At 48.7% G+C, this 14,888-nt stretch overlaps 1 protein-coding gene across 2 annotated transcripts in view; it reads right to left on the reverse strand.

Moving 5' to 3' along the window:
• Positions 1-405: 405 nt before the first annotated feature.
• CCBE1 (collagen and calcium binding EGF domains 1) overlaps positions 406-14,888 on the reverse strand; it is a 176,577-nt gene continuing 162,094 nt past the window's right edge. The window contains exons 7-12 of one of the 2 annotated variants that reach the window (XR_004133380.2): positions 11,612-11,732; positions 7,016-7,155; positions 6,898-6,933; positions 6,143-6,178; positions 3,661-4,531; positions 406-3,105 (exon numbers count right to left, since the gene is read on the reverse strand). Coding sequence is in view for 1 of the 2 variants with exons in the window: in XM_031441813.2 (XP_031297673.1) it covers positions 4,298-4,531; positions 6,143-6,178; positions 6,898-6,933; positions 7,016-7,155; positions 11,612-11,732 (567 nt within the window). In the remaining variant the exon portion in view is untranslated. Of the gene's footprint in view, positions 4,532-6,142; positions 6,179-6,897; positions 6,934-7,015; positions 7,156-11,611; positions 11,733-14,888 lie in introns of both variants that reach the window. The other variant, XM_031441813.2, reaches the window with a different exon arrangement.

A 14,888-nucleotide genomic window follows, 5' to 3' on the forward strand; every position in this document is an offset into this window, starting at 1 on the left:
AACATTCCACCGGCCAAAGGACACCTTATGTGGAATTCTAATCCAAACCCAATGGAAAGTTGAGTTGCTCATGGTGCTTTGGGTGTCAGTGGGGGCAGGGGGAGGAACCCTCACAACCCTCCTCCACCCCACAAAGCATCTCCAGTGATGCCCAGAGAGTTCCTGGTTTGAAAACCCCACCCTGGGGATCCCAGAGGATTCCATGAGCTGGGCACCTGGGCCTTCAGACCTTGACTCACCCCCAAATGTTGGGGCCACACTCAGCCCCCAAGAGGTGGCCTACCCAGCAATGCAGGCTCCGGCTCCTAAGAGAAATGTCTCTCTCCGTCAACCTGGTGTTCCTCTTGCAAAAACACTACTCTTTCTTCAGGACTGGATGTCAGGACAAAACACAGTACAACCACATAACAAAAATAACTTTGTTATTACGCATATATAAGCTTATCAAAAGCACTCCATTGTGTAACAGCCGTAAATGAAGACTAGCTCAACTGCTATATGGCCCTGTTATAAATCATGAACACAGCTACTTAAGTATAAGGCTAATCACCAGAAATAAAAAGTCACAACACACGTGGAATTCCCCAGGGCACCTGCTTCGGGGAATCTCGTGAAGCTTGTGGAGGGCTCTGGAGGATGGATAACAGGGTCTTTTTCCCCCTGTGATATCCCTAAAGCAGTAATATTTGTTGAAGGAGTGTGTGAAGTCCAGGAATTAAGCTTTAACAGTTACGGTCACATTTTTTTTTAAATGAAATTATTTTTTGATTTGTTGTGAAACATACATGTTGACTGTGCCAGGAAAAATTTCATCTATTTCCCTGAATTCATTACTAGTAACTTTAGATGGCTCTGTTCTACTAGCTGTTTGGCCTGGATTCCTGCAAATAAATTGCCTTTTCAGGAAAGTTATCTGAAAGATGTTAAGGTTACACAGTGAGCTTGCTCTCTCTGTGACAGGCTGGAGAAGGGATAGAAGGAGGGGGAGTGACACCCCAAAAGTGAGGAGGGATCTGCTGGCAACCCAAGGAGATGCCTTGTCACGCAGAACATCCTCCTCTGCATCCCCCGAAACACCTCTCCCAAGGCCATCGGTACCATGAAGCCTGGAAAAGGAGCAGGCCCAGACCCAGGGTGCCCTTCACCTGTTACTTGGTGGGGAAATAAAATCGTCCCCACCCGCCAGTGTGCATTTGTGATCTACCTGTGTGGCTATGAACACACTTGTCTGAGTTTATACGGTAGACGTGACTTTAGTTGGCTGATCTGCTCTGTGGCAGGTATTGAAATTAACACAGAAGAAGAGAGAAGACAGAATTCCCTTTGTACCCCCCATAGGAGCTGGCCCAGCAGAGTTTCTAATTTCTCCCTCTGGAACTGGGAAGGGAGGAGAACTTTCCTAAACTAAAATGTATCCCCTCCTTGTGCTATTTTGAACAGTGGAGTTTTATTCCCACTGCTTTCCGAAAACAGAAGCAACCTATTAAGTCCTGTTCTAAGTTCTACTTGTCAGGGTGTGAAAGAATTAAGGTCAACATTTCCGGGGAAGAACTGAAGGGTGTACAAAGACCTTTTTTCCTCCAATGAAACATGAAGGGGCTTAGCCAAACTAGCAAATCTCACCCCAACCCCCCGCGAAAAAAGGCTTTCCTATTAGGTTTTGAGCAGAAGTCCTGTTTAGACATTGAAGTCTTGGTTTCCTGTCCGTAACTAAAAGATACATTAGGAACAACAGTGCCTTACTATTTGTCTTTGACAAATATAATTTGGGCATACAGAGTACGTATTTAGTCTGTACAGTGGTAGTCCAAGTTTTTAACATCTGAGGATAATTATTTTATAGGTTGACCTGATCCAGCAGATTGAAATGATAAAATACAGGTTTACTGTGTTTTACTGGAGATTATTATCCAGAATTGTCTCACAAATCCCAGATATTACCATTTTCCATTCATTCAGTTAATATATGATCCTAACCTCTGACCAAACATGCAATTTTCTTGCATTTTATGAGCACTCAACAATAAAGAAGGAAGTTATATTTCTATATACAGTTCACCGTTAAGAAAAAGAAAAGGTAATAAAATTCCTCGTTAAAAAAAAAAAATCAAAGATAGACCTAATCATTTCTCGGAGCCTGTGCATCAAGTTTTTAGTATTCATCTGTCTGCACACTTTAAATCGTGGGTTCCACAAGCCGGCAAACATTAAATACATTCCAGATGGGAACCAACATCTGCTCAGTTCATCTCTTCATGAACCTGTGGCTGGCGAGGGCTTCTGCTGTGACGATTAGATTCTGGAGAGACTGAAGGGGGCAGGAAAGATCCTAGAAAAACAGCACTGGGGATATGTGTGCTTTCAGCGGTAACATTTTCGTGGACAGTCACTGGGGGTTTTGTGCGATTAAGAAATAGAGGAGGCAAGTGTTGGTGAAAAACTCAGCCTTTGGCTGGCTGGCTGGAGCCCCGTGTCTAAAGCGATGGGGACGAGGGAAGGGAGGCTGTCACTGGAGATTTGCAAACACAAGCCCTTCTTGTTGTTCTGAAGAAGGATTGAAAAGTGGCATGTGATTGTCCACAGTGGTGTTTGAAGAAAAAAACAAGCTTTTGCAGGAGAGTGAAATGATGGACGCTAAAAGGAGATGGAAAAGGAAAATTAAATACAAATTGTCCCCAAATTTAGGGGGACACTGCGGGGTGGGAAATGGGAACCCCAACACGAGCAAACAGGAGTTGTGGCAATTGTCATTTGTGAAGCTCAAGATAAGGGAGAATATCTCCTGAAAAGGCAGCTGCAATGCCAGTCTGTGCGTCAAGTGACAAGGCGGACTTGAAGGGGCCTGTAAGCTGCCCATTAAAACCAAGAGGCTCCTCAACAATATGACAAAGGAGCGGATGCTCCTGCAGGTCCCTTGAGCACTCTTGCTCCTGTGTCTGTGGATGCAGAGAGCCTTTTCCAGATGTGCGACCTCTGGGACCTGGAGGTGGAAGAGCACACACTGACTCTGGGGGGCGTGTGGGAGTCCGCTCCTGTCCCAGCTGCTTCCCGTGTTTGCTGAGGAAGGGACATCAAGGAGAAGGCCCGCAAGGACTCGAACGTGGACTAAATTATGGAAAATTAAGGAAAAATGGGAAGGAAACTTCTGGTAAACAAGGAAACCTGTTGTTTTTCCCTGCTGCATTCCAGAGATCTTTCTTCGATTGTGTGTTATTCTCAATATGCTGGCAAACCTGGCTGGCCCCCGACAAGGACTTCTAGTTACCAGGACAGCAAATTGACCGGCCTCTGTGACTCAGCGGGGTCTCTTCCCCAGGTTCCCCTTCCCCCATCGCCAACAACCCAAGCCAGCAACCTCCTTCCAGCCCTGGGGGCCACTGTACATCGATTCAACCTGGATCATGGCCTAATGGCACCTTCTGGGCACGTGGTCATGGTCAGGGAATTCTGCACCTCTCCCGAAGGGTCAGTTACCTCTGTTTAACAAATAATCTGTGATTTACTATGCAACCCGACTCATTCATCACATAGTTTTAAAATGTCCTGGCAAACCAGGAGCCCACTGTTCTAATATGAACCAGGGCCCTACATTCACTTACTTTGTTTGAAAAGAGGATTTATTCCTCCAGCGAGAGTAACTTTCTTCTTCGAATAGGATACTCACAGGTAAGTGCGGCATGCACCCTGAACAGTCACATCTGAGTGTTAATATGGGGACACCTACAAGACAGTCAGTACACGGCTGTAATTTTTCTCCATCTTCTTGAATCTTCACTCCTCCTCCTCTCCTTCCTTTAATCAAACTTTGGGGAAAAGGTTGGCTAAGAGGACAGAGTATTTTAAATCTATTAGACTGACAAGGAAAAACAATGATCCACCAAGGTCAATATACATTGTTGTCGCCCCCTTTTCACTGATACTGAGGAGTGACAAACTATTTTGGACACTAAAGTCTTTTTTTTTAATAAGTAAACTCAACATTTTCTTAGCACTCACCTTGCCCTTTCCCCCTTTTTGATATTCTGCCAAATTTTTAAGACATCGTGAGAGTACCTGATTTCAGAAATCAGAAGTTCCTGAAATATAAGGATGTGAAAGAAAAGTTCCACTGCAGACTCTCCAGGGAAGCACATAAATCAATCCCTCATGTCTTGGAAGGAGAGAAGGGAGAAGGCAGGAAAAGAGTAAAGAAAATAAAAATATATCCTTCTTAGGTCGCCAGCGGTGTTGTGGTTTGTTCTTTAGATGACTTAGCTGCAGGTGCAGACACTGCTCTTGGGCATGATGTCAGGCTGCACTAAGGGTGAACGTCTTTGGGGGCCCCCAGGTCTCTCGTCTCAGTTCTTTTCGGGTAGTCGTCTCCAGAGCTGAAGTCCATGGTCTCTGGGTAGCTGGAAAAATCTTGAGGTAGAAGGAACTCCTCAGCTGAAGAATGAGTCCGGTGCCCAAACACCTTTTCCTGCAGCTCCGCGATGTCGTTGCGGATGTCAGCCAGCACAAGCAGCAGGAAGTCGAAAGAGCCGGGGGGGCCCTGTGCAGGAGACAGGAGTCAACGCTGGACCTTTGCAGACTCAGCCCTTTGCAAAGCCATGGCTCCCACGAGCGCCGCGGTGCCGGTCCTGCTGCTTGCTGGCAACTACTCAGTCAGTGCTGCGCTGCAAACGGAGGGGACAGAAGCAGCCCGGGGACTCTGGACACTGCCTTCTATCCCCTTCACCTCCCAAGGAGCTGTGATGATGCACTCACCTGTCCTCGCTCTAGGCCCTGTCACATCTGGTAGAGCAAAAGGACGTGGGAACACCCTCCTAGGTTATTTTCCCAAGAGCCCTGGAGGACGCTCATGAAGGCAGAGTCGTGGCTAAGAGGCTGGGGTTCTGATGGGCTTGAACCTCAGCTCTGCCCTTACTAGCTGTGTGGTCTTGGGCAAGTTAATGTCTTTGGGTTTCTGTTTTCCATCCTAAAATGGGGATAATAATAGTCCTAGCTTCGTAGGGTTTCACAAGGGTCATGAGTGAGGATTTAATGAATTAATGCACGTAAAGTGCATGGAGCCTGATGCATTTTCAAATATGTTACCTTTTTAAAAATGAAATTATTAAAATGTTTACAAGGATGGTTGACTATAACTAATTTAAATGAATCCAAAGGTATACTGTAATGGCATCTGTTCCTCATTGACCAGGAAAGGTCCAGACAAAGGCTTCCTAATTTTTCTGTTGCCTGGACATCTTTTGTCACTCTATACTATTTACTAAGCCTTCATTTCTATGAAGGGCTATGTGGGGCATGGTGAAATAATGTGTGGGCGTGCACGTTCTGGGCCCAATGGTGGCCTGTAATAAATTCTCTGTCTCCCCCCATAACCTCTGTTTTGTAGCTACTACCTTAGAAACAGTAGCTTATGTAACTTGGCAAAGCACTCAGTGATGTACCGAGAGCATTCGGACGTCAATGGATGCTCACCTGTGCTGCACAGGTGTGGGGATGGACACTAGGGATGGACACCAAGTGACATGGCCGTGATCAGTGAGCCAGCAGGTGCAAGAGTGGAGGTGGGAACCCAGATCTCCTACTGCCAAGGCCGAGGCCCTCAGTCTTTCTTCAGAAATGCCATGAAGTTGCCTGAATCATGTGTGCTTTTGGATACCACTAATTTTCATTTTTTATCTCCCAGACACCATACATACATCAAGCTAATTTTGTCTCAGCGGTCCTGAGCAGCCATGCGTGTCTGCACTTTCTTGGAGGGGATGGTCATTGGACCTGCTAGGGTTATACCGCGGGCTAAATTCTTAAACATTCAGAGCTAGGGCTTAACCCTGTGCATCTCCTTCAGGTGCGGTAAGACACACGTGGAAACAGATTCATGGCATACTGGGGCTGTGAACCTTAAGAGAAGACATTCCAAATAAAAGTTAGCCGTGATAAAAGAAAAAAAAAACAAGAAATGAATTTTCAAAATAAAACCCAACCAGCTGCTAACGGCTTTGGTGATTCTTCTAATCGTGGAGTTCTGTGTAGGCAGGTGGAGTGGCTGCTGGAGGGGGCCGGCTTTTGCTAATAAGACCAACTTACAGGCTCATCAGAGCTGCAGCCCTGAGCACCGTCCCACTGGGGCAACAGGACAGGCAGTGCTACTTACTGGAGACCCTCTGGGGCCAGGTGCTCCTCTCTCCCCCTAAAAGCAGAAGGGTCAGGGTTAGCTTTCTGGACCACATGGAGGCCGCCACCATGTCTCTATTTCGACACCCACCACAACCATCTCCTTGAGCAAAACAACAAATACTTCCCACTGGAAATGGACGCCAGCTCGAAGCTGGACTCTGGGGGCCACCCATTTGAACAGAACCGCTTGACTCAAGAGCCTCTTCTAATTCCCCTCCCAGGGCCAAATACTTAGCAACCAGACCTGACCAGAGGAAAGCTGGTGTCCCCGGCCAGAGCGTGGCCTAAAGCAACTCGCACTGGCCTCTTCAGGAGGCAAGGGGCGGGCAGCCCCAAAGTGAACCCACCCCCTTGCACAGGATGGAACTTCTGTTCTTGACTTCAGGGTAGCGAAGAGATGGGAACGCACACAAGACAGCCCCGCAGGGAACACTGGCTAACGAGAAAGGCACGTGCCACCATGACAACCAGCAGGCGTGTTTAACATTGATGGGTAATCGTTCTCAGCAGTGGCTTTGGTGATACTTTCTGATATTATGGCTGCTTCATATTTTAAGAAAATTCGCTTTTTAGATTTTCTTCCCAGCTTTGGGGACAAAAAGTCTACCGGTGTCTCGACTTTGCCACGTGCCCAAGGGGGACAATGACCTGTGCTTGAGCTTTCCATGATGCCTGCATAGGAGGCTGAAACTAAGAAACCCGATGCTTGTAAGGACTGCTTAGAAGACTTACCTTAGAACCATCTCTTCCCGGGGCACCCGGCGGACCCTACAAGACAAAGGGGTCTAGGTTAACAGCAGGAACACGCTTCCCCCAACCACAGTGAGCGGATCTCTGATGAAATACTGACCACAGGGCCCCTCCTGCCTTGCTTAATGTGGGACAGATCAGGAGACGGTCCCATCGGTCCCATTGAGCCCCGGGGGCCGGGCTGCCCTGGAGGGCCTGGCGTCCCCGGGAAGCCTGGGCTCCCCTTCGGTCCTGGAGAGCCTGCAAGCAAAGAAGACCTCGTTAGCTCCTCATTAGCCCACGGGGAGGACAAGGGCCCCAGCTGACGGACAAGAGTCCAGGAGCCCCTTTCCGACACTCCTCTTTGCACTCTGCCCTTCTCCTTCTGACCTCTCCACCTAATTAGATGTCTTAAAGACATTTTACACTTAACAGGACCAAAAATGGACTGCCCCATTCTTTCCATGGACCTCCAGTCACCCGTTGACTCGAGCTGGACACCTGAGAATCTTCTTCAAGATGTCCCTATTTCCACAAGCTCCTTGTCTGATCAGTGACCCGTCCTATTCATTTCACCTCTTTAATGTCTCGTGACTCTCTGTTCCCCCGCACCCCTCCTTCCCAGCAGGGCAGTGGTTAACACAGCTGGATGGCGGTTTGGAGTACAGGTTTCAGCCTCAGAGGGACCTGCCCTGAATCTTGGATAAGTTGCTTGACCTCTCTGAATCTGTTTCTCATCCCTAAAGCAGGGCTAAGATACAGCTACCTTATAGAGCGGTTGTGAGCAGCAAATGGGATCTGAGATACATGCACACATCACTTAGCACAGTACCTCACACAGAGAGGCACTAAAAAACCGAACAAACAAAACCCCCAGACCCCTCAAAACTCTGTTAGGCCTTCCCTTTCTTAGCTTTAACTCTCGCCTCCCAGCTGGTCCCTCTGTTTCCCATCAGTCTTGTCCATCCCTCACCTGCTCCTCACGCTTCCATCTGCATGTTCCTTCTAGAACAAGTCTCACTCTATAACTTTCCTACTTCAACCCCTTGGGGCAAAAGCCCCAAGCCACTGACGTGGGGCAGCAAACGCCCCTGCAGGACGCAGACGTCTCCTACTCCTGGGGAGAGGGTAGCACGCTCTCCCGCTCAGGCTCTGCTGCAGACACGAGCCAGAGTGGGGCCGCCCACCGCCACAGGTGGGCAGACGATCTCGCCCCGAGGCCTGGATGCAGCTGGACCAGGAGAACTGAAACCCCCCCGACCCCCGCCAACTCTGCCCTGGAGTAGTAATTCACAGCAGGCTACCCCTGGGGCAGAGCCAGAATGTGCAGAGAGAAGAAGCCTGTGCGGCACAGGTGTGCAGGGGCCGCTGGAAGCTGGGAACCACTGAGAAAAATCCATCGGCACCCTGGGTCCCCACTAAGCCTGTAGGAATTTGAAAACGTGAAGACATGGACCACGAGAGGCAGAGATAGTGACCACACCCCGCCAAGCAGCTCAGTGCTCCATTAGATGGACCCCACTCTCCTTGCTGGCAGCCTGACAAAAGAGGACACCCATCTCCAGGAGTAACTCCTGCCTACCCCTGTCTCTGCTGGTCCTCTCCAGACCATATCTGGCATTCGTCGAAAGTTTTGAGATTATATATTAAAAAAAAAAAAGCAAAAAACCCCCACAAAAACTAACCCAAAAATCTCCCCCCTCCAAAAAAAATTTAAACAAGCCTCATGTTTAAGAGGTAGAGCAATCATCAGAATCAGACTCAGAGGCGACCCAGATGTTAGGGTTGTCACACAGTGACTTTGACGTCACAACGCACGTTACAGGTGCTGGTGGAAAGGACAGCTCGCCTAAACAGATGAAGGGGTTTCAGGTCTATTTCTGCCTTTGTCATCTGTGCTTCTGGTGTCGTGTCCGAGGGTCACTGCCGAGTCGGCTGGCACGGAAGCCGTCCCTTAGGTATTCTCCTAGGAGTTTTAGTTTCAGGTCTTACATTCAGTTCTTTAATCCATTTTGTCTATGATGTAAAGTCAGGTCTAACCTCGCTCTTCTGCAGATGGAAGGACGTTGGGTTTTAACTCGCTTTAGTCTGTCAGCTTTGTGAGGGCCTGGGCTGTGTCTGAAGTGTCGGGACACTGCCGGAGAGGCCCAGGCACAGGGAAGGCTGCTCAGTAAGTGCTTCAAGGCAAAGGGCAGCCCCGAAGGCGGGGCTGCCTGCTGCGCCGTAATTGCTCCCCAGCGCTGCGATTCCTCCCTTTCAAACGCACACAGTAAAGACTCTTCATCACACCCGGCTCCTGCTACTGGCCGCACACAGGGACGGGATGGAACGACTTTCAGGCACTGGGAAACAAACCAAAACAAAGCAAAGAAACAAGCAAAGACTGCAGACCTGTCAGACTTGGGGGAGTCTCTTCTAGCTTACCCAAGAATGAAGCCAAGGTTAAAGGCAGTCAACGTCCCATCACACATGCCTCACAGCCCTGCTCTCAGTGCTGGTTCCAGCTACAGCCTGAAAGAGTGTATCTGGGAAGGGGACCAGATCCCTCTTATGACTAAATACTTAACCTCTAACAGCTCAAGTACAAGCCAGAGAAAATCTCTTACCTTTATTTCCACAATCAATGAACCCCTGAGATCACAATGTCAAGTGCCTTTAAAATGTGGGGCTTGGACATGCCAGCATCACCTTAGATGTGACAGTCGGGGGTGGAGGGAGAGTGGCAACCACTCCCTCAATGCCAGAGACAAAGGATTCCAACCCAGTGCAGCTTCCTGAACTGGTGCCCCGGTCTCTGATGCACCACAGGAGGCAGGACTGGAATTTTAGTTGAGGGTGAGAGAAACATTCTCTCTCTAGCTGCTCTAACACCCCTCAACGGAGGGCATCACAAACTGTGAGGCTAGAAATAAGGTGTGAGAAGGAAACAGAACTGGAGGAGAAAGCACGGGCCAGAGCTAATCCTCGGTCACTCTGCTCCGTCAAGGACCCTGGACAGCTCAGACCAGGACAGAAACCAGATGGGAGAACTCATTCACTCAGAAGAAAGACAGCCAACGGCTCGCCTGTTTCTAGTCTGTCCTGGTTGGAGCGAGAGGTAGACTGGCCTGGAGACGAAACTCCTCCAAGGAAGCAGAGCAAGAGCATTGTCTTAGAGAAGGATGGAGAACCCTGTGGCAGGGATCAATTTGTAAGGAGACACCCAAGTCTACTTAGAAGACGCAGGAGGCTGCCTGTGTGTGGCATCTGCCGGAGACAACTCCACCATGACCCAGAGTAGCTCAGACCAAGGGAAGGAACAAGAGGATAAACCAAAGTTCTGGACCAGCTCTTGGTCTCTGTACAGAGACCCAGGCCACCTGTGTTTTGATGGAAACCAGGAGATGAGGATGTAAGTGCAGAGGAAAACGCATAGTTTGGGAAGCATTCTGAGCTTCTGTACTTGCTGACCTTCCAACCTTAAATCTGCTGTGTCCTTCCTGCTTGGACCAGTCCTACCTTTCGTGTCCTTCCGTGTCTGGCTCACACCCCAAGTCCTCTGATCCCTGTCGGCTACAGCGACCTCTCTCTGCTTTCAGCTTCCATAGCAGGAGGCACCTGCGCACTTACCTGGGGGCGAGCAGAGACTGCTCTGTTTGCTTTCACTCTGTGTGTCTAGTCTCCCCCGTTAGAATGTCCGGAGGTTATTCACACTACCTAGCACACCACTCAGCAGTAAGAATCAGGGATAAGACATCCATGTTTTTGAATCATTCGCTAAAACTAATACTTTCTTCACCGGTGTGGAAAAAAAAAAAACAAACCCTATTGATCTACCTATGGAAGAACTCCCAGTAAAATATAAAACAGCCTGTCACTATTTCTTAAAGTTCTCGCTGTGCGTTTCCTGATGGGATGACAGAATGTTAAAGATTTTCTTCAAAGTAACCATGGTAAATCTCCAGAACAGGATCCTGAAGAAGCCAGACAAAAAAGAACAGATTTATTGCTATGAAGTTCTGGAACAGACAAAACTGCAGTGAGAGAAAGCGGGTCAGGGGCTGCCAGGAGCTGGGGATACAAGTTGCAAGTGGGCACAAGGGAAATTTCTGGGGTGACGGAAATGCTCGAGATCTTGACGCAGACTAGACACAAGGTGGTGGTAAGTGCTTGATACAGGGCGTATACATCCTTCGAAACTCATCGAGCTGTAACTCAAGTGGGTACATTTCATGGCATAGAATTGTATCTCAATGAGGTTGACTTCTAAAGAAAAATATATAGAGAGATATAAAAGTAACTACCTGAGTAAGTGTTCCTGAATAACAGGGAAAGGACGAGAGAGGGCTGGGGGAGAGGGGAAGCGGGGCCGGCCAGCAGTTGCCAGCGCCAGGTGATGAGACCAAAGGAGCTCACTAGTTTATCAACCATCATCCGTGTTAATGCGAAAAATAGTTTTCATTTTGTTTCTCTGTCTTTTAAGATGATCTTCAAGAGTCTTAGCCAAACTCAAGACAATGACGTTTTTCTCCCTGATGACCACTGGTTATGAGAGTCTCTCAGGCTTGACCCAACGTCCCCAGGCACTCTTGTCTCCCACGTGTGGGAGCTCCCTGGACCCTGGCTTCTGCTCCCACCCATGGAAGCTTAAGAACTCTGTCCGGCCCCCACTAAACTGGAGCTCTGGGCAGGCCTTGGCTGGTGACCCTATCATCCTTTTACACTCTCCCTCACTCACCGGGAGGGCCCTGTCCTCCAGGCAGGCCAGGAGGTCCTGGAAGGTAGGCGTTCGAGGCCAGGACCTTGTCACCAGTGATGTACTTGCCTAGGTCAGCGGCGCTGTTGGGGAGCAGGGCAATCTGCAGAGAGAAGAGGAGCCTCGGTCAGGAAGCAATGGCCCCACTACCGGGGAAGTTCTCTGCCCTTGTGCTGTCTGCAGAGGCCACAGAGCCTTTTCATGGTCCTTCCCCTTTATCCGAGCAGTCAGAGCTCAGACGGGCTGTAGCGGCGCTCCTTCTCAGCCCAGACACCTGCTGGTGACAGCAGCGTGCGTGGGGTCTCTCAGCCGGTTGCCGGGGAGCCTGGATCAGCTCCAGCTCCCCTAGATTATCACTAGACACATTCTCACCATAATTAATACATCTACCTGTTTCAGATTTCCAACTTATTAACTCCTTTACATCTCAAATATTTGAGAACCTGCTATGTGCCAGGCCTTGTGCTTGGTTCTAAGGCAACAGTGGTGACCAAGACACGGTCCTTGCTCTTAAAGGTCTCTTAGCCTTGGGAGCCAGGACCAAAATATGGCTTACAGGCCACTGCTCGCTCAGGTGTCTGGGAGCCAGTGGGAACCAGTCACTGTGATGGTTTTAAGATGTGCCCACAAATTTTCAGACACTCCTCCCTTTAAAGGTGGAGGTTCATTCTCTACCCTCCGAGTACGGGCTGTACTTAGGGACTTGATTCTAATGAACAGAAGATGATGTAAGTGATGGTGTGTGGCTTCTGGGACGAGGTCATAAAAGGCACTGTGCTTCCACCCGGCCGGCTCTCTAGGATTTCAGGGTCTCACTCTAGGGGAAGCCGGGGAACCACACGTGTGAAAGACTTTTGCATTCCTTGAAGTCAGGAATCGGTGAGACCTCTGGTAAGAACTGAAAGCTCTGGCCGTCCATTTCCTCATCGATGACACACACCGTCAGGACTGTGAGGATTACACGAGGAAGAGAACGTTGGTGCCCAGCACGAATAGCCCCCAGGACCTCAGGGCACTTGCCTTGGCAGTAACAAAGCAGGGAGATGGAGGAAACAGTGAGCCTGGGACCCATGTCTGGAACTTTCTCCAGGGGGTGCTTTTCTTTTTTTTTCCTTTTCTTGGAGTTTTTACTGAAATCCATCCAGCTCACGGGGCAAGGAAGCTCAGAGGGCAGAAAGCTCAAAGAGGCACCAACACTCTCTTCCAAAGGGTCCCACAGGGGCTTAGGAGCCCCTTAGCTAGTATGAAAATCCTTGGGTAAGGACAGCCTTGCAGATCCATAAGCTAGAAGATTCCTGAACACCCAGTGCCTTCTGGATAAATGGTCTTCCTCCACACTTGGAGAAGACCTAGCGTTCCCTGAAATATGCAAGGAAAGGCACACAGTACCCCTGCAGTCATCACTCAGAATCCAGGAGGGGAAACCGTAAGAATTCAAACCTTGTGCAAGCTGAAAGTCAGCTTTGCACAACTTCATGTCAGGGTTCATGGTTCGAAGTCACCACCAGGACCCAGCTGCATTCTAAGGTTTCATTTACAACGGTGCTGGTATCACTATGTCACACTGAGAAACCACTCCAACCTGTGAACCCACACCCGGGTCCTGGGGTGGAAAGGGAGGGAACCGAGTGAGGAATTTACAAGAAAATCTACTCTAACTAGAGGACAGTGGGTCAATGTGGCCCCTGAAGGCTGGTCCAGTTTTATTATCTGCTTCCAATAGAAAAATTGAAATGCAGATCCCACCTGTGGGCTTTGGTATCAGGCAGACTTAAGGTTTAAATCTCAGCCCTGCCACATTCTACCTGTGGGATCTCGATAAGCAATGTAACCTGGACTTCATCACCTATAAAATGAGGATCGTATAACCACCTCGTTTATAATAATGCCCTTATTAAAAGGGCGGCTGGGAGGGTGAAAGTGATGATGTCTTTTTTTTTAATTGAGGTATAATCAGTTTACAATGTTGCATCAATTTCTGGTGTACAGCATACTTTTTCAGACATACATATAGTCTTGTTCAAATTCTTTTTCATTATAGGTAACTACAAGATATTGAATATAGTTCCCTGCGCTGTACAGTAGAAACTTGTTAACCTACTTTATATATAGTAGTATCTGCAAATCTCAGACTCCCAATTTATTCCCACCTACCCACTTTCCCGTCCTGGTAACCATAAGTTTGTTTTCTATGTCTGTGAGTCTGTTTCTGTTTGGTAAATAAGTTCATTTGCATTTCACAAAAACATTTTATTGGAAAATAAAAGCACAGAATCTGGAAACCCCACAAAATAAATACACATCTTAGAGAATTACCACATGACAAGCATCCTGTTGATGAAGAGCTACGTCAACTATCAGAACTTGGCCTGTCACCAGCAGCCCATCCATGTGCCCTGACCAATCACAGCCTCCTCCCCCTTCCCTCAAAAGTAACTACTCTGATTTTAATCACTTCCTGTGTTTTAAAAATTCATGTACCACCCACCCAACTGGGCATGCCTACACACTAAGGCTCAGTCTTGCCCATAAAAAAAATCATACTTTTTTAAAAGTTTCTTTTAACCTGCAGGTTGCTGCTCCGCCTCCTTTTTTTTCCTTATAACGTACCCACTGAAGAACCCAGGGTGTTTGCCCCACAGAGCCTCCCCAGGTGGGATTTTGCTGACTGTGCACTTGTGCTGCCCTTCAGCACGTCTGCAGACCGTCTTATACCAGGGGGTTGGCCATGGTCCAGGACACCCAGTCACCTGCTTCTTAGCCAATGTTTACTTGGGCAGATGTCCTATGTTCTTTTTGGAACAGATGGCACCAGCAGCAATGAGAGGAAGTTAAAAATCAAATGACAATCCCAACAGTGGCACAGGAGCAGAAGTGGGAAGACCCAGGGTCTGGGGGCCAGCCTGCCTCTTGGGGGGTGACTGCACCTTTCGGACAATACGAGCATCAGGGTGAGAACTGAACAGGCTCCTGGGCATAAAGCCGCTTTACTAACCGCAGGGCACACTGCATTCCAACAAGCACCTTGCGAAACGAGCTGCTCCTCAGGACGTTCTTTGAACATCAGCTTTAGCTCAGACCTGCCACGAGGCACGTGCAGGGGAACTCAGCAGAAGGCCATTCCAGGCCCACCCAGCGCTGAGAGCTCCCGTGGGACTGAGAAGCGCAGTACTGCATCTGGGTGCAGCCCTGCCACGAGGCCTTTAAGGGTGACACAAAATTTTCAACTTCTTTTTAACATTTCTTCTTTTGTGTGCCA

Source organism: Camelus dromedarius, chromosome 28, assembly GCF_036321535.1.
Source record: "Camelus dromedarius isolate mCamDro1 chromosome 28, mCamDro1.pat, whole genome shotgun sequence".
Taxonomy (NCBI): Eukaryota; Metazoa; Chordata; class Mammalia; order Artiodactyla; family Camelidae; genus Camelus; species Camelus dromedarius.